The sequence below is a fragment of the Fusarium graminearum genome, chromosome 2 (genome assembly GCF_000240135.3).
Source record: "Fusarium graminearum PH-1 chromosome 2, whole genome shotgun sequence".
NCBI classification, from domain to species: domain Eukaryota; kingdom Fungi; phylum Ascomycota; class Sordariomycetes; order Hypocreales; family Nectriaceae; genus Fusarium; species Fusarium graminearum.
The window spans coordinates 7,347,543-7,364,802 of NC_026475.1; the positions used below are offsets into that span (position 1 = coordinate 7,347,543).

Below are 17,260 nucleotides of genomic sequence, written 5' to 3' on the forward strand. Positions count from 1 at the left end.
CCGTGACGTAGATCCACCGATAATCTATCGAATCGTAGTGTCTTTATAATTCCGCGCTTTCTTTCCCCTCATTCCCATCGACAGGGATTAAGACCGCTCGCATGCGATAAGGACATTGCCAACCACACAGCGGAACCCTACGAGACGATCTCTTCCAATCAGAGTCTCCCCATCAGCGAGTCATAAGGTTGAGAACCCGGCATTTTCGCCGGCTTATGCATATCCGTTAGCCGCTATACAAAAAATTGCAAAATTACTTCCTAATGTGGTGATTTTTGGAGAAGATGGTGCTGACTGTGATTCACGCAAGTTTCGGGCACTCAGAATCAGTGAGATATGAGAGCCAGTGGTGGAGATAAATAAGAAAAAAAAACACACCATTGCTTTTCTTCATTTCAACAACAGTCATCTTGATCACGCTCCAGCAGCCATGGCTTCAGTTCCTCATCCACTGTGCCCACTAACGGGTGACGAGATCCAATCGACTGCTCGCCTGATCGAGAGCGTCTGGCCAGAGTCTGTCTCGCTATCATTTAAGGTTATAACGCTCAGCGAGCCACCAAAGGAAAAGCTTGCGCCATACCTGCAAGCGTTAGACAACAGCCAGTCCCCTTCGCCGCTTGAGCGACGAGTCTTTGTCGCGTACTATGTTCGAAATACAGTAAGACCCTCCCGATGTTTCTTCATCGAGACTGCCAATATTGACGCTATGACAGGACATATTCCACGAAGCCATCGTCAACTTGACCACAGGAAGAATCGAGAGCAATGTGAAGCTTGGTCAGAATGTTCACAGCAACGCTGTCTACGATGAGGTGCAGCAGGTTGAGAAGATTGCGCTCGAAGATCCGAAGGTGCTAGCAGAGTTGGAAAAGCTCAAGCTTCCTGAGGGCACAGTTGTCTGCGCCGATCCCTGGATCTACGGATCTGATGGTGTCGACGACGACGCTCGCATGTACCAGGTCTTCCTCTACATGCGCGATCCAGCCAACTCTGATGAAGCTGACTCAAACCACTACGCCTTCCCTCTTCCTGTCTCGCCAGTCGTTGAATGCGTTAACTACAAAGTGGTTCGCATTGATGTACTACCAACTGGTGCTGATAACACTCCCAATCCATTGGCTCCATATCAGCCAAAGCCTGCGAATGAGTATATCCCCGAGACCCAGGAGTTGCGCAAGGATCTCAAGCCTCTCCATGTCAACCAGCCCGAGGGACCTAGCTTTTCTGTGACACCCGTCGGAGAAACTGGAAACATTGTTTCATGGCAGAAGTGGAGCTTCTTTGTTGGTATGTTGCGAAGAACAACGAGACGCTTGCATTGTCTTTACTGACTTTGGTATATAGGATTCAACCAGCGCGAAGGAATGGTTCTGTACAACGTCAAGTATGACAACCGCCCGCTATTCTACCGACTATCACTCTCCGACATGAGCGTACCATATGGCGACCCACGACATCCTTTCCACAAAAAGACAGCGTTTGACTTGGGCGATGCTGGTGCTGGCGCTACTGCCAACAACCTCAAGCTGGGATGTGACTGTCTAGGTAGTATCCAGTATCTCAGCGGTGTCATCTGCGACGACAAGGGGAACGCGCTACCCATGGAGAACGTGATTTGCATCCACGAGCAAGATGCCGGAATTGGATGGAAGCACACGAACTATAGAACTGAGAGAGCCGTGGTGGTCCGGTCACGCGAGCTTGTGCTGCAGTCTATCATTACTGTGTCTAACTATGAGTACATTCTCATGTTCATTTTCAACCAGGCAGGAGAAGTCACATACGAAGTCCGAGCTACGGGTATCCTGTCTACTCAACCGATTGATCACGAGCTGGACAAGGTGGGAGTGCCCTTCGGTACCGTCGTGCACCCCGGCGTTCTTGCAGGTGTTCACCAACACATCTTCTCCCTGCGAGTAGATCCCATGATTGATGGCCACACAAACCAATTGACCTACAGCGAAGCCCACAAGATCCCACGCCACCCAGAAAAGAATCCCCACGGATGCGGCTACGAGGTTGTTGAAAAGACAGTGGATAAAACAGCTGGTCTCGATATTGACTACGATCTCAGCCGGGTCTTCAAAATCACAAACCCCAACTCCCTCAACCCCGTCAATGGAAAGCCAGTGGGATATAAGATCCAGGCCCCACCATTCCAAAAGCTCATGGGCGACGAGGACAGTTTTGTCCACAAGCGCGCCGAGTTTGGTGACCACAACATCTATGTTACCACGCATCGTGATCGCGAGTTATACGCCGGAGGATGGTACACGAACCAGTCGCGCGGAGGTACTGGTGTCAGGACCTGGGCGGAGAGAAACGAGACGCTTACACCCGAGTCTGATATTGTATTGTGGGTGCAGTTTGGCATCAACCATATTCCTCGCATTGAGGACTTTCCTGTCATGCCAGTGGAGATTCTCAAGGTGCATCTCAAGCCCGTTAACTTCTTTACCAAGAACCCTGCCTTGGACGTGCCTCCTAGTGAGCAAAGCGTTAACAAGAGTACTCTGATCGAGACAACAAAGGTAGAGGCGACGGCCGGAGACTGTGGTTGCGAGTCATCCTCAGTCCCTGCAAAGCTATAACTTAATCATCTCAATATACAATTATTAGTCGCAGAATTGTAAGCGATTTTGTATTAGTTTATTAATTTATTTGGGACTTTCAATCTCATCCAAATCAGGCATATCAGCCCCGGGTTCACCGAGTCTTTCAACGTGAACCGTGGTTTCCTCTGATATCTGAATACCATCCAAACCTTCGTTTATTGTTGGTGGCGGTGTTTGATTCCTCCAAGGGCTGAAAATTGTTATTTCTGTCCCATAACTCCATCCCGCATGCGATGCTTCAAGATCGTAGCCAGACGGTATATCAGTGTGCATCGCAAATTCGCAAATCGAGCTTGTACCTTCCTGATGTGAGGTTTCCGTCACATTGCTGCCCTTCTTCATGCCATACTCGGGAGCCAGCACTGAGTCTATGACTGCACGTTTGCTCCTGTGAGAGGAGAGAAACGATGAGGGAATGATTGCGCGGAAGGCTGGCCGTAACATTGGCAAGGAAACTAAATGATGATTAGTTTGAACTCCAAGCACAAGGTAGAGAGAGAGAGAGAGAGAGAGAGAGAGAGCATACTCGTGATATTACTCAGGTTGACCTCGGCGACACATAGAGAGCCATGGTAGGCCATTGACAGTGTCATATCCTTCGTATCATTATTTAGCATGAAAGCATCGTGTATCACGAGTATGGTCAAAACGCAAACACTATTTACTTGTTAGCTGGAACAACAATACGGCAACGAGAGAGACAAACAGAGAACCAAAGCCAAACAAGGCAATTACGGCAAGTTTCTGGCCGAGAGGAAGACGCATTCTTGACACCTCGACAACAGGAAGAATCAGGATAATAACATCGAGAACTGCATGTGTCAACCCAGTGGAGAAGAAGTAGATGGAACTTTTGACGTGGCAATGGGTTTCTCTGCGATCAAGGTCCCAATAGGCAGCCGTGGGCTGACATTGCATCGTCAAAAGGAAGATGCGAACCAGAGTCCATAGCCCACAGAGAATTAGAACAACTTGTATGGCGATGCGTGTATGCGAGTATTTGAACAGACGCCAGTAAAATGTCAATACGGCGAATTTTGCGCTGGCGATAGCTGTCGTGTACATGAGACTGCTGATCCAAGTAAGAAGATATGATCGCTCGAGTCGTTGGTCGTGAGTGAGGTGCGCTGGGCCATCTTTGAGCGGTACACCGAGTCCAAAGCCTATAAGCCCTGCAAGAGAGGGTTAACTATTGGTAATGCTAGGACAAGAAGAAAAGGCGCGCGCCTACAAACAATGTTATCTATCGCGTATCCAAGAGCTCCAATCTATGTGACCGGAAATTAATTGTCAGCCAAGGCGCGCGACGAACAAAGCACCGACGTACAAAAGCCACTACCGCCAAGCAATCGTCAATTCCATATCCGGCCCTCGTCGACCGTCGCGCAAAAAGTCGAAGTACGAGGACAATCGCTGCAAGTGGCAAAGTGATGGATATTGAGGCGATGAGAGGCGGTCTATAGTCCATCGTGCATGATTGATGACGATGGGAGGGGAGTTTTTGACTCCACGGACGAAGGGAAAGGGAGAAGAAGGAGTAGAAGAATAAAAGAAGATTAAGGTATGGAAGAAAGTTTACAGAAAAAAAGAAGAAGGGATGGGAATAAGACAAAAGACAAGGACAAGGGAAGAACGGGCTGAGATGAACTGGTAATGTCTTACATTGGCCAGTCAGCAGAGCGAGATGGCAATGACTCAAGTGAAACTCTCCTTGTCCGAGTGAGTAGAACAGACGCTAAAAACGCCTATGATGCGGCTTTGAAGGCGCTAAAAAGGGGTTGATGCTACCTTGAGTTAGGGCAGTCGAGTCTTATCGTCAGTGCTTTTCGCGGGGAGATGATGAGATAGATCCGGTTGATGGGATGTCCATGCGGACGAGGACGAAGCTGTTGTTCGGCAGTTCTTTAATTGCCACTCTCAAGTTGATCTTTCAACAGATGATTACTGCTTCCAGAACTAGATTTGTTCAAGGTTGAGGACACCCTCTGATCACCAAACCAAACAGGCATGTCATCCATCTCCTGACAAAGTCAAAGCGCAATATCCGTGTAAATTCCAGGCATGCGAGAACGCCAAGCAAACTCAGTTTGGTGGCTTACAGGCCTAACGACAGCCATCAACTGTCACTATTGGTCAGGCTCCGTCAGGGGATCTGCGACAGGTGAAGATCGACCAGCGCGAGAATCTCGATACTTTAATGGTAACGAGATTCTCATCTGCTTGGTGGAGATTGCATACTTCTAGATGCTCAGGCCATGTTCTTTATTGTCCGTGGCGGCGGGCGGCATAGCGCTTTGACAGGAACAGTGCTTATAATTATTAGCTAGGCTGTTTGAGCCACATGGACCAAAGATAAGCCGGTTCACTCTCGTGATTGACCGATTCAAGAACAGCCGTTGAACTCTTTTGCTCTCAACATAGTCTAGTCAAACGTCTCTAATTCTCCGCATCCTCGTCCGGGTCATACCATCCTGTAAAAAGACCAGAAAAGCCATGACTGCTTGATCTCCATCTCCATGTCAGGGGTGCACAAGTGCCTTCTAAAAGCCAGTATCCCCTCCCTGGATTCGGCCCCAACTGAAACGGTGGCTTCGGATAGCTATCGACATATGGCAGCCTCACAGCATGTAGGCTGCCATCTAAAGAACACCAAATTTCGCTATAGGTTATTCGTTCGCAACGGGAATTTGATGTAACGAGGTGGAGGGCAATGGACTCAAATGTCTGATCAGGCAATGCAAACGCACACTCGACAAGATCAGACCTGTTTCTGACAAACTCGTTCAAGATGGCGGTGATTGCACTGGGAGCGATACTTGGCTCAATATAAACATCGTACTCAAGTGACATGTAAAGACGCTTGAGATTTGGAAAATGCGATGGTGATAAGTGATGGAAAGCTGTGTTGAGATGATCGACAGTTTTAAATGGCAATCTGATCTCAAGAGACGTGACATGGGCCAGACGATGAGGCAACACCAATTGAGTAAGACGAGTCAGTAACGGCTCGTCGTAGATCAATATTGTGTTCATTGAATAAAGGATATCAATTGCTTCGGCATAACTACAGTGTCTAGTTAGTAAACCAAGCCACATATATGTCTTATTTACTCACTTGTGACGGCAGGATAAAAGCCATCCTATGATCCCGATAGGCTCAGGTTCCTGGCGTGAAGCACCGCAGTTATCAACCCAGGGACCTTCTTTGAGACTACCGCGTGTCATTGGTCCCTCGTCCTCTGGAGAGACCCGATGGCAAACCATACCGAAGCTATGCCAAGTGGGTGATAAAGCGTTATCAATCTTCAAGCCCATGTGTAGGCGTCGATCTCCAAAGGCCAGCCGCAGTATATCGCGTCTGAGATTAGGAGGGACCTTGAACCAAAAGGAATTCTGCGGCAAGGCATGAACATGCCTTTGCTGATCACGTGTGTCGCTGTCTCGAAATCCATATGGGGTTAGGTCGCGAGGTCGCGGAGAAGGGAGGCGAGGTATCTCGTCTACATGATCTCTCCAGTCAGCAAGCGGCGGAGTAGCAGGGCTTCTTGTTGGAGATTCGACCGTTGGAAGGGCTGAGAAATGTTTAGTGGCTGTACTGTTTTTTTTTTTCTTCATAAAATAAATTTACCTGGTGAACCTGGTGATGTAACGCTGTAACCAGGCGATTCTGGAAAGGGAGAGGGGGAGCTATTGTATGTAGGGCTTCTGGGTGCCATGTCTGGACAATATTCTTCACAACGTTGATGAAAGAAAAGAGAACAGCATCGAGTTGTTTATTATTACTCAGTAATCAGCCCAATGGCACGTGCTCAATATTACGTAAGGTTAGAACTTGTCAGTTCCAGCTTGCCAGCTAGACGTGCCAGAAGCATAACGGGCGAAATTGACAACTCAAACTCAGGGTATCAGAAGGATTGGCCGCTTACAGTATAAGAGAAAAAATTGATAGGCCAGCTTATAATGTTTAGACCAGGCTTCTTAGACTACTTATTTTTATTCCCCAAGGGTTAGCAGAGGTCAACTATTCTCTCACCCACTAGCTCAAGTCAGGTATTTAGATAATACTCTTAACTCATTTTTTATTATATACCCTTGCGCGCTAAGAGGTAGACCCCTTCTGCTACTAGATAGCCATATCCTACAACAAGAAGAGTTTACGGGTTTTGTCCCGTTTTCTTCTTATTAGCTTCCTCAAGCTTCTGTGTAAGTCGTGCCAAATCACGAGCCTTTCCGTATACCGTCCAGTCCCACTGATCGTTGTACCTGAATCACTGTTAGATAACAGTACATGAAGTGAATCACGGCAAAAAATACTTACATCATTAGAGAAAAGATCATCAGTGAATCAGCGTTCTTGGTAGCCTTTTCTGGACCAGATTGATCTGAGACTTTCTTGTGTGTCATTGCCAGCTCCATCATGGCCTCAAGACCGTCTGTGAATCACTCATTAGACTCGACTCATTCTGAAAGGTGGACCGCCGGAATCATAAGAGACGGGGCGATTTATGCTTTTAGGACCAGGAATTCAATACTTACAGGCACCCTGCTTCCTGAGCCCTTTCGAAGCAAGGTAGGCCGGACTAGGAGGGGAATCGAAGGCCGCCATCCCGCTAGCTCCCTTGTAAAGAACCTGACCGTCTTTGTTGACGGCTGGCTGATCCTTGATGTTGTGCTCGAGCTGAGTAGGACTGACGACACCACCAAACCAATGACAAAGCTCATGCCAAAGTTGAGTGTGGAACGACACAAGGCCGCTTTGGAGTTTTGTACCAGAAGTAACCGAAGACTTGAAATCTCTGGGAGATGCTCGGTTTTTCATGCTATCAGAAGTCATAGCACTGCAAATAATGATCAAGTCATCGTGCGCGGATATGAGGGCTTGTCGGTTTCCGAAACAGACACCTAACGAGCTCTTTTGCGTACGTTGGAACTGCCATCGACCTTGGAAATACAAAGCACCTAGATATGGGTTGCCCTGTTTTACCCTGTCCTGGAACTGGGGTTGATCCTTGACCTTGCCCACTCCTGGTTCAGGCTCATCGTCGGGTCCATACCACTGGAAGACATCATCACCACAGGCGATCACTGGCTTTGCACCCGGGCGTGCGGCCAGGGTCGGGTTGTAGCCGTGTTCAGGGCTGTTCTTGTCACTTGGAAGAACACTTACGGCGCTGGCATAGATATCTGATCTCGTGTCAACAAAACAGTCTAACATGAAGCATATATAACATACCGCGAAGGGCCTCGGTGTACCGGCGATCAGCGGGACCAGGGTTTGACGGAATTTTGTAACCAAAGGCCATTCGAATATGAGTTGCGATTCGCTGCCATTTGATGTGGTTGTCCTTGTCTGTATCAAAGTCGGGCAATTTGTTGAGAACGAATTCGAGAGATGACTTGGCTGCATCAGCCATCTCAATGGATTGGGTTAAAGCAGCCTTGATGATATCCTTGTGAGGATCGCAGCTGCTGTGGATGTCCCACGGCTCAAGGGACGCCTCGGGAAGAGCCAAGACGGAGCTGGAAAGAGCAACCAGCCAAAGGGATGAAAAACGCATCGTGATAAAAGATTGACTAAAAACACTAAGGATTGTCGATAATTTAGTAAAAGAGTGTAAGGCTAAGCTAAAGCTTTGCAAAGGCGTTTAGTTTAGACGCGGATAAAGGAGCGAATGACTGCGTAAAGAAACAGACCAGACTGCAATGAACGAACGGGACTCATGATGTATGTATCTTGATTTTCACATTCACCATCCAGTTTATAGTGAGGTACGTACTTAAGCATGGTTTTCTTGGCCCTGGTCCTTAATCTGATCCTTCGAGGCTTACTCGGCTTACTCTAGTGTAGTAAATTGTGATGAGCTGAGCCTCCACCATCCCTTTAATTACAATGCAACCCCCCATTAGCTAAGGTTGCAATTGTGTGTGTTTTGATGGGATGAATTCGAAAATAGACCAATGGAAAAACTGTCATGTTATAGAATTCATAGAATCCTGTCAATTGCAAGTGATAAAGATTGTATCCGCGGACGTCTCGAGACGGAGAGTAAACGAATGGACCGGTTATCCCGTAGCTCCTTTACTAATCTCGCTTATCGCCGATCATTGCCGCGCCTCGCAAGGCAGTTGGAAACACAGATAAACCTTCGGCAATTGTAGATAGTAGGTAGCTTAATACCAAATAAAGAACATCAATCGAAGACAGGCACGAGCTTTGACGCAATTTCCCTCATGTAGTTACTTCAGGTTTCTTCGATCGAGGCCTTTTCAATGATAAAAACACATGAATAATTATGATAACATCCATCCATCCTGTCTGCCGCTGCATCGTCAACATTATAACCGTAGACACAACGACGGACATATCCCCCGAAGGATTTGATTAGATGCAAGACGAGTGCGACATGATAGATGGTGATTCTCGGCACGATATCACCTGCATGCATTGACAAACTGGGCTGTTTTATTATAGGATTCGAATGCACGTTGTATATATGGGTCTGTGTCCCGCAAACAAGGTTGAATATTAGGACCGGCAGCGTTTCATATCTTGAGTAAGCTGACCAAAGAGATTAACCTCCACAAGGATCATGTCTCGAAACGTAGCCATGTTTTGTAGATCAGTTTGGGGCTCAGATTCTCCAGAGTGAAGACCACATTCATTTCATGAAAAAGGCACTGTCTCGCCTCCATCACGAGCGTGTTTCCCATCCGCACTACGGGCACTCATTCATTCGTTCAGTCATTCCTTTATTCGTCCTCAGACTATAGTGATACACATTCGTTATCTCACTAGTATAGTTGTCCAGTCTTTCATTCATTCTTTGTACACTCGTTTCAACAATGCAACAGCCGTGGAAGCTGCGCGTTCTCGCGCTATGCTTGGCAACAGGCCTATCCGGCGTGTCTGCTCAAGGCTTCACCACATCCACATATGACACGATGACTGGTACCGAGACTTCCACTGATGCCGGTCTTCCCGTTGTCGATCCTACTCCCTCAACCGAGTTGGCTCTCCCAGAAACATCCTCAGGGCCCTTTGTAGAAGCTCCTCCATCGGAAGCTACTTCAGAAGCTCATGTGGAGATTGGGACCAGCTCTGTAGGCGATGATGAGACCAGTATTCCCGTTGCTCCTCCTACGGAGCAAACTACTTCACCTTTTGGGTCTGCAACAGAGAGTGTCCACCAGCAACCATCTACTGGGACCCAGACCGATGCTATTGTCCCTCCCATGGAGACACAATCCCAGCAGCCTGACACTGCTACTGGCATTAGCAGCCCAATTGATACCGTCACAGGTCCTGTGGAGGTAGCTGATACCACTACTGGTCCTATCGAAGCTCCCACCCAACCTGCACAGACTGGTCCTGTACTAGATACAACGACAGACCAGGTATTGCCAGTGACTGAAGGTACCACAAACATCCAGCCACCCGTGATCTCTACGGAGTCGACGGAAGCTACTGAACCTACGACCCAGGTCAATGCTGAGCCTGTGGTTTCCTCTGGGTCGACAGACGCCGCGCAAGCGACTGTCTCTGTCCCCGCCCCAGAGAACACTATCGAGACTACAGCTCAAGCCGCCGAGCCTACCAGTGAGGTTAAGCCCCAAGAGCCTTCCACAGAGGCGAACGATATTCCTATCAAGTCTACCACCCAGCAACAGGCTCCTGAACACACCAGTCAGGAGGAATCTCCCGAGCAGACTTCCCAGTCAAAGGATACTGCGGAAACCACTCAGGGCGCACCCGACCCTAAGCCAACAGAGGACAAGAACGAGGTTCCTTCTACCAAGAACGAGCCTGGTCAAACTTCTGCTCCTGATGAGCCTGAAAAGACCACAGCCAACCCTGATCCTACACCCACTGAGGATGGTATTGTCACAGGTACTGACGGCGCTGTTGTGACCTATGTTCCTGAGCAAGACAAGGACTTCTCTGACTTCACTGGCACTACTACCACTACTGATGATGGCGGTGCTGCGATTGTAATTTTCCCTGGCGGTTGGTTCTGGAAGCCTTCTGGAAACCTCCCCATTGGCAACCTTCCTGGTCCTCCTGGCTCTATCCCCGGCCCCGTCGGTGGCGGCGGTGGTGGCGGTAATGGCGAAGGGGATGGAGATGACAAGGATGAGGATGATAAGAAGTCGACAAAGGAGGAAGAGGAGAAGTCAACTGCTGAGCCCTCCAAGACAACCGCCCAGACAACCGCCAAGTCCACTGAAGCAACTACCACTTCTACTGAGGGATGCTCTGCCGTTGAGATTGAGGACTGTACACGAACTATCTCTTACTATACCACTGATGGCACTCTTACCCACACTGAGTTCGGGGACTGTCCTACTATCGCTAGCTGTGCCACTGGAACCCAGGCCACTGCTACAACGACTGCATCCGCAGAGTATGAAGAAGGTGTGGAAGTGCAAATCGATGAGGCTGATGTTGACATCCCCGATGACTTTGATGGTGATGTTTCTGATGACACCGCTCAGAGATTCCAGGAGGTAATGGACGAGTATTGGGCTGACTATGGTGTGTCTACTGGTACCGAGACGACCGCCGAGGCCACCTCTACCAGCGAGTCAGCTGAAACTACCAGTGAGGTCAAGACTGAGGAGACAACTACCACCGAAGCTACTACCGACATGACCACATCCGTACCTAGCACTCTTATCACGATGACTCGCAACACCGAATCTTCGCAAGAGTCTTCTGGCACTACTTCCGACGGTACTTCCTCAGACATGATCACCTCCATTGCCTCAAGCACTGAGGTGCCCACCACCACCACATCTTCGCACCGTACTTACTACCCTTGTGTTCCCCATGGAGGCCCCAGGATCGCTACACCTTACTGCCAGTGCGAGACCACCAGCGATGGTAAACAGATGGTTGCTACCGCTCCTCTGGTCTCAAACGCATGCGACGCCTACACTGAGTTCCCTGCCAGTCTATACACCACTCCCCCTCCCGCCCCGACACCCACCGTCTTCAACGAGCCCTACACTATGACCAATGCGGGTACAGTCCTGGTCTGGGAGTCGTACTCTCTCCGCGAGTGGAAGATCATGGGCCATCCTGTTACCAACACCATTGGTCTTGGAGAGGCTTCCACCGTCTCTACACCAGTTCCTACCGCGACAGATACCAACGGTGACGGTTCCGACATCTGCACAAGCATCGATAAGAACGTCCGAAACGCTTTGTCTGGTGCTTGTAACAGCGCTTTGGACCAGTTCGAGGATGACACTATCTACGACAAGTACACTGGCCGTTATGCTCAGATGGGCAGTATTCTGAAGGCTTTAACTTTCGGCAAAGCCAGCTGCATCGTCCAGTTCTCATGTGACGACTACGGCATTGGAATGAAGGGTAGTGACATCAAGAAAATGTAAGTTGATCCCCATAATTATTGTACATGAATAACTTACTGACATTCTCATAGCCGTGAGGATAACCGAGACAGCGTTGGTCGATGTGGTAACATTTATCTGTCGAACTCGTGCAAGATTCATCTGGATTACTGCACTGAGTGTAACAAGGATAATTAAATATCACAGTTCAAAACTGAATCTATTTAATAAACTCTTTACATTTACCAACTCCTAATTGTCGTCTGCGATTTTGTAACATGTGAGGTGATTTCATCTGTCTAAAAAACGAATCAATTGTGTTCTCGAATGGTCATCAGCAGACATATCGAAGCAGTCCAACCAACAGAGGGTGTCTTTGCAGCGGTGGACAGTGACAAACAAATCACTGTGAAGCAAGCGGTGATCACTTCCCCTTCCGGAGTTGTACCCCGAGGATCTCCAATGTATGGATCAGTCATGTCAAATCGGATGTCTCAGACCCTTGTTCAACACCACTATTTGCGCCGCAAGCGAAAGTCAATGTTCCACGTAGCTGTCCTTATCTTCACATCATTTGTCTCTTTTGTTCTCTCCCCTTAACTATCATTTCGAAGATACGCCTTAGTTGCACTGAATAAAACACCATGGCAGAGGAACAGATTGTACTGATAATTACGCAAAGTACTGAGAATTTTAGCTGATGGAGTAACAGGCCGTGGACCCTGACTTTGACTCCGCTCTTGATGTGGTACGTAACTTCAAGCCGGGACCACAAATCACTCAAAAGCTAAATAACCATAGCCTCTTGAAGAGCCATCAACGTCGTCACTTCGATCTAGTCTCCTACAGTTTGCACAAGAGAACGGCCGTACCTACCACAAGCTTAGCGAAGGAAGTGAGTACATTACCGCTTATCAAGTCGTTGGCTAATCGAAGTTAGAATATGCTTTCCCAAATGATGATGTGAGTGTATGATGAAAGCACGGATATTTAAACTACTAACCCCACGCCAAGGCGGAGAATGATCGGCTAGGTCTGTATCTCAACAGCCTGAAACTGTCAATATGACTGACAAGAAGTAGATCTGCAGGATAACCTGTATCTTATTACACTGGATGGGAAGAGAGCCCTCAACCCTGGAGCTGAGAAAGCCACGAGAGTGTTGGATATGGGCACTGGAACTGGTCTCTGGGCATTGGAATTCGGTAAGTAAGATCTAGAAAGTCATGATATTAGCTGACACAAATGTATAGCCGATGAGCATCCAGCTGCCGAGGTAAGCATCTCGTGAGCAACTGATACCTCCAAAACTGACAGAACAGGTCATCGGTGTCGACTTGAGTCCGATCCAACCACCATTGTTTGTGCCATTGCATCTTCGTGATTATATGTCTTTCACTAACCACAAGTAGTGTGCCCCCCAACTGCACCTTTGAAATTGACGACCTTGAGAAGGAGTGGACATGGAAGCAACCTTTCGACTTTATCTTTTGTCGCATGATGACGGGAAGCTTCAGTGACCCACAAGCCATGGCCCATAAAGCATATGAGTAAGTACAACCTCCTTCATAACATATGGCATTGGCTAACACAAACTCTAGAGGTCTTAGCCCAGGTGGTTGGTACGAGATCCAAGACATCCAAATCCCTTTGTTCTGTGATGACGGCACTCTGGATTTCAACACATCCCCCTCCATGAAATGGCAACAAGGTCTCATTGAGGGGTCCCGAAAGCTTGGCCGCCCTCTTGGCGAATCTGACAAGTACAAGTCGATCGTCGAGAAAGCCGGCTTCGAGAACATTGTGGAGACTGTCTATCGCTGGCCTACCAACAGCTGGCCCAAGGATCCAAAGCTCAAAGAGCTCGGAAAGTGGAACCTTGCCAATTTTGATTCAGGTCTCGAAGGTGTCAGTCTTGCTCTCTTCAACAGAGTTCTTGGCTGGTCCAAGGAGGAAATTCTGACACTTTGTGCGGACGTGAGAAAGGAGTTGAGAAACCCCAAGGTCCATGCGTACTGGAAGATGTAAGTTTTCGTTTTAGCTATCTTGGTGCTTCGCTAATGGATGGATAGTTACATCGTCTACGGACAGAAACCTGGGGCAAAGAAGGAGTGAGAGAGTCTGGGTGTTTACGAGTACCTATGCCTGATCTATTGTTAGAGTGTCACCAAATTTGCATGTTACTATAGACACAGATTTATCAGCATCATGATGTTATGTAGAAGCTTATATCGCAATCTTAACCTTCTGGATACTGAGCATCGCCAACCGAACAGTTCAATATCGTTGATTAATGTCGCACCTATGTAGACAGGCTTGCCAACAACTAGGTTGGACTTGGAACCGTCACAAATCACTATCAAATGTCAGCCCAGTTGTTTCTCACTGACCACTCACCTGGTGTAAAGGATTGATGCCTTGTTTTCTCAGTCTCACGTGTCAGTCAACAACATACGAGGGTGTTCATGAACGGCTGGCCAACCCCATAGTCTGAGCTTACCATACATACGCGAACCAATCAAGCCTGCTAGGGTTACCCCAGCTTTCAACTTCGGGGCAACCGGAGCCGGAATGGTGGCCCAAACTGGAACGAGCTAACCCAATCTTTGCCACTACAGAAGGTCAACCCCATCTTTTCGTACCATGGCTAATCCCTGAATATTCGCCATGAGGGGGGGAACTGCAAATCCGGGGAACAACGCGACGTCGGACGGGCATCGGATGCGGTCTGGGAACAAGGTCCGTCTCGCATGACACAACATTGGACGACTCGCACAGGCTGTCTGCATTCAATGCATCTTATATAAAGACTCCTCCCAACGCTGTGGGTAGCGATCTGCAGACCTGCTCTTGGCTTCTCTTTACCAAGCCTGCGCTCTGCAATTCTTGTCTCATCTTATAAACAATCATGGATTCCAAGGCCGACGAGAAGGCCGGCTTTGAGCATGGTGCTGAGTACCAGGATTCTCATGTAGCTGCCCAGGTTGCGCATGATGTCCAGAACCAGAACCTGTCGCCATGGACACCTTCCATGTTTCGACTGTATCTCGTTTTGGCGTGTGCTTACCTTTGCGGTTGTCTGGTATGTATCAGTCCCAATCAATTCAGCAGAACACATCCAATCTGCCCTGGAAGATGTTGTTTTCCAGGATTAATTCAGTAGGTTAGATGCTAACAAGCTGTTAGAATGGATACGATGGCTCTGTTATGGGCGGCATTAATGGCATGGATGCCTATCAGCACTACTTCAACATGTCAGTACGATCCACGAAACTCTGTTGCGCATCTAACATCTGGCAGGTCCTCGGAAGGTTCCTCGACCGGCATCGTATTTGCCATGTACAACATCGGTTCTATCGCCGCCGTCTTCTTCACGGCCCCCGTAAACGATTGGTTCGGTCGACGGTGGGGAATGTTCACTGGCGCTGCAATCGTTATCATCGGTACCTGCGTCCAAGCTACATCTACCAACCGAGGCCATTTCCTCGGTGGACGCTTCATCTTGGGCTTCGGTGTCAGCTTTTGCTGTGTCTCCGCGCCTTGCTACGTTAGTGAGATGGCCCATCCTACCTGGCGAGGAACCATCACCGGTCTTTACAACTGTACCTGGTACATCGGCAGCATCATTGCTGGCTGGGTCGTCTTTGGTTGCAGTTACCTAGGCAAAGAGAATGACATCGCTTGGCGAGTTCCCATCTGGTGTCAGATGGTCACATCAGGCTTTGTGGTAATCTTCGTTCTCTTCTTGCCTGAGTCTCCTCGATGGCTCATCGCCCAAGACCGTGTTGAGGATGCTGTCAAGGTCCTTGCTAAGTACCACGGTGAAGGTGACCCCAACCATCCCATGGTCATCATGCAAATCAAGGAGATGACCCACCAGATCGCCTCTGATGCTACTGACAAGTCGTGGTGGGACTACCGCGGACTCTGGAACAGTCACAGTGCACGACGTCGACTTATTGGTGTCTTGGGTATGGCTGTCTTTGGACAGGTCAGCGGTAACAGTTTGAGGTAAGTTGGGAGTCATTTTTTATGTGAACCTATGACTAATGTTTGCAGCTCTTACTATCTCCCTGTCATGATGAAGTACGCCGGCATTGTGGAAGAGAAGAAGGTTCTGGCTCTCAATGGTGTCAACCCAGTTCTTTGCTTCTTCGGTGCCATTCTTGGTGCCCGTATGACTGACGTTATCGGTCGTCGCCCTCTTTTGCTCTACTCCATCATATTCTGCTCTTGCTGTTTCGCCATCATCACTGGAACCAGCAAGCTCTCTCTCGACGACCGTGACAACTCCTCTGCTGCCAACGCCACAGTTGCCATGATCTTCATCTTCGGAATTGTCTTCTCTTTCGGCTGGACTCCTCTCCAGTCCGCATACATTGCTGAGTGTCTGTCCACCGACACCAGAGCTAAGGGAACTGCCGTTGGTAACTTGGCCAGCTCCATTGCTTCAACCATTATTCAGTACAGCAGCGGCCCTGCATTCCAGAAGATCGGTTATCACTTTTACCTCGTGTTTGTTTTCTGGGATCTTTTTGAAGCAGTTATCATTTGGTTCTTCTTCCCTGAGACAAAGGACCGTACTCTGGAGGAACTGTCCGAGGTGTTTGAGGCCCCTAACCCCGTCAAGAAGAGTCTCCAGAAGCGAGATGCCAATACGGTTATGAACACCATGAACGTGGCGGGCGATGAGAAGCTCACTGGAGATGTCTAAGACTATTTGTTGGCACCATGTACTGTTGTCAGAGAATAATGTCAATAGCGAGATAGCTGATCACATATTTAAATACCATGCTTGAAGTTGGACTCTACGACTCAATGATGGCATAATGCTTATGCCAAGAATCTATTATTTGACCAATTCTAGTCTTGAGTTCTCTGTGACTTGATTTGTGGTTCGACTATTCTTCATAAAGTCATCTTTCAGAAAATGAGGTTGTCCCCATTCCTCCAAGCATCTCTTTGACAAGTGACAGAATGGTTCACCCTGTCAGTGAATAAGGTAATTTAGTTAGCTTGATCCCTGTAACACTCGGCTAGAAGACCGGACTATGCCGAGGTCTCATGCCCATCAAGCTTTGAGCCGTTCCTTAGCTAGTTCTTAAACCAACCAACCGGAAACGCGTTCAAGAGCTAGGATTACAGCTTGATTTTTGCAACGGATTGAGCTTTCCTTTCCCGCACCAATCACGAAGATCAATTCCTGTCGGACCGAACATCCCCGTATGTCCTCTGATCCTTCAGACCATCCAGTCGTTTCCTCATTATCTCCTCTTTTCCCCACGTTT

The 17,260-nt window shown here is 48.4% G+C and overlaps 7 protein-coding genes across 7 annotated transcripts; 4 read left to right on the plus strand and 3 right to left on the minus strand.

Moving 5' to 3' along the window:
• Nucleotides 1-430: 430 nt before the first annotated feature.
• FGSG_03278 (uncharacterized protein) lies at nucleotides 431-2,594 on the plus strand (the record flags this gene model as incomplete). Its single annotated transcript, XM_011324168.1, has 3 exons — nucleotides 431-661; nucleotides 717-1,290; nucleotides 1,348-2,594. 3 exons carry the CDS (start codon nucleotides 431-433, stop codon nucleotides 2,592-2,594), a joined length of 2,052 nt encoding a protein of 683 aa, XP_011322470.1.
• Nucleotides 2,595-2,660: 66 nt separating this feature from the next.
• On the minus strand, nucleotides 2,661-4,086 carry FGSG_03277 (uncharacterized protein; the record flags this gene model as incomplete). Its single annotated transcript, XM_011324169.1, has 5 exons — nucleotides 2,661-3,073; nucleotides 3,145-3,275; nucleotides 3,325-3,781; nucleotides 3,850-3,886; nucleotides 3,946-4,086. The coding sequence occupies 5 exons, from the start codon at nucleotides 4,084-4,086 to the stop codon at nucleotides 2,661-2,663; spliced, it is 1,179 nt and encodes a 392-aa protein (XP_011322471.1).
• A 968-nt stretch (nucleotides 4,087-5,054) lies between these two features.
• On the minus strand, nucleotides 5,055-6,334 carry FGSG_03276 (uncharacterized protein; the record flags this gene model as incomplete). The annotated part of the gene is made up of 4 exons (XM_011324170.1): nucleotides 5,055-5,257; nucleotides 5,366-5,682; nucleotides 5,734-6,190; nucleotides 6,247-6,334. 4 exons carry the CDS (start codon nucleotides 6,332-6,334, stop codon nucleotides 5,055-5,057), a joined length of 1,065 nt encoding a protein of 354 aa, XP_011322472.1.
• A 438-nt stretch (nucleotides 6,335-6,772) lies between these two features.
• On the minus strand, nucleotides 6,773-8,176 carry FGSG_03275 (uncharacterized protein; the record flags this gene model as incomplete). Its single annotated transcript, XM_011324171.1, has 4 exons — nucleotides 6,773-6,881; nucleotides 6,937-7,051; nucleotides 7,155-7,802; nucleotides 7,852-8,176. 4 exons carry the CDS (start codon nucleotides 8,174-8,176, stop codon nucleotides 6,773-6,775), a joined length of 1,197 nt encoding a protein of 398 aa, XP_011322473.1.
• Nucleotides 8,177-9,461: 1,285 nt separating this feature from the next.
• On the plus strand, nucleotides 9,462-12,170 carry FGSG_03274 (uncharacterized protein; the record flags this gene model as incomplete). Its single annotated transcript, XM_011324172.1, has 2 exons — nucleotides 9,462-12,010; nucleotides 12,065-12,170. The coding sequence occupies 2 exons, from the start codon at nucleotides 9,462-9,464 to the stop codon at nucleotides 12,168-12,170; spliced, it is 2,655 nt and encodes an 884-aa protein (XP_011322474.1).
• A 446-nt stretch (nucleotides 12,171-12,616) lies between these two features.
• Nucleotides 12,617-14,201, plus strand: FGSG_03273 (uncharacterized protein; the record flags this gene model as incomplete). Its single annotated transcript, XM_011324173.1, has 11 exons — nucleotides 12,617-12,634; nucleotides 12,685-12,720; nucleotides 12,774-12,867; nucleotides 12,913-12,935; nucleotides 12,987-13,005; nucleotides 13,055-13,177; nucleotides 13,226-13,248; nucleotides 13,295-13,332; nucleotides 13,385-13,522; nucleotides 13,574-13,996; nucleotides 14,045-14,201. 11 exons carry the CDS (start codon nucleotides 12,617-12,619, stop codon nucleotides 14,085-14,087), a joined length of 978 nt encoding a protein of 325 aa, XP_011322475.1. The 3' UTR covers nucleotides 14,088-14,201.
• A 679-nt stretch (nucleotides 14,202-14,880) lies between these two features.
• FGSG_03272 (uncharacterized protein) lies at nucleotides 14,881-16,686 on the plus strand (the record flags this gene model as incomplete). Its single annotated transcript, XM_011324174.1, has 4 exons — nucleotides 14,881-15,054; nucleotides 15,159-15,226; nucleotides 15,273-15,983; nucleotides 16,032-16,686. 4 exons carry the CDS (start codon nucleotides 14,881-14,883, stop codon nucleotides 16,684-16,686), a joined length of 1,608 nt encoding a protein of 535 aa, XP_011322476.1.
• Nucleotides 16,687-17,260: the final 574 nt, after the last annotated feature.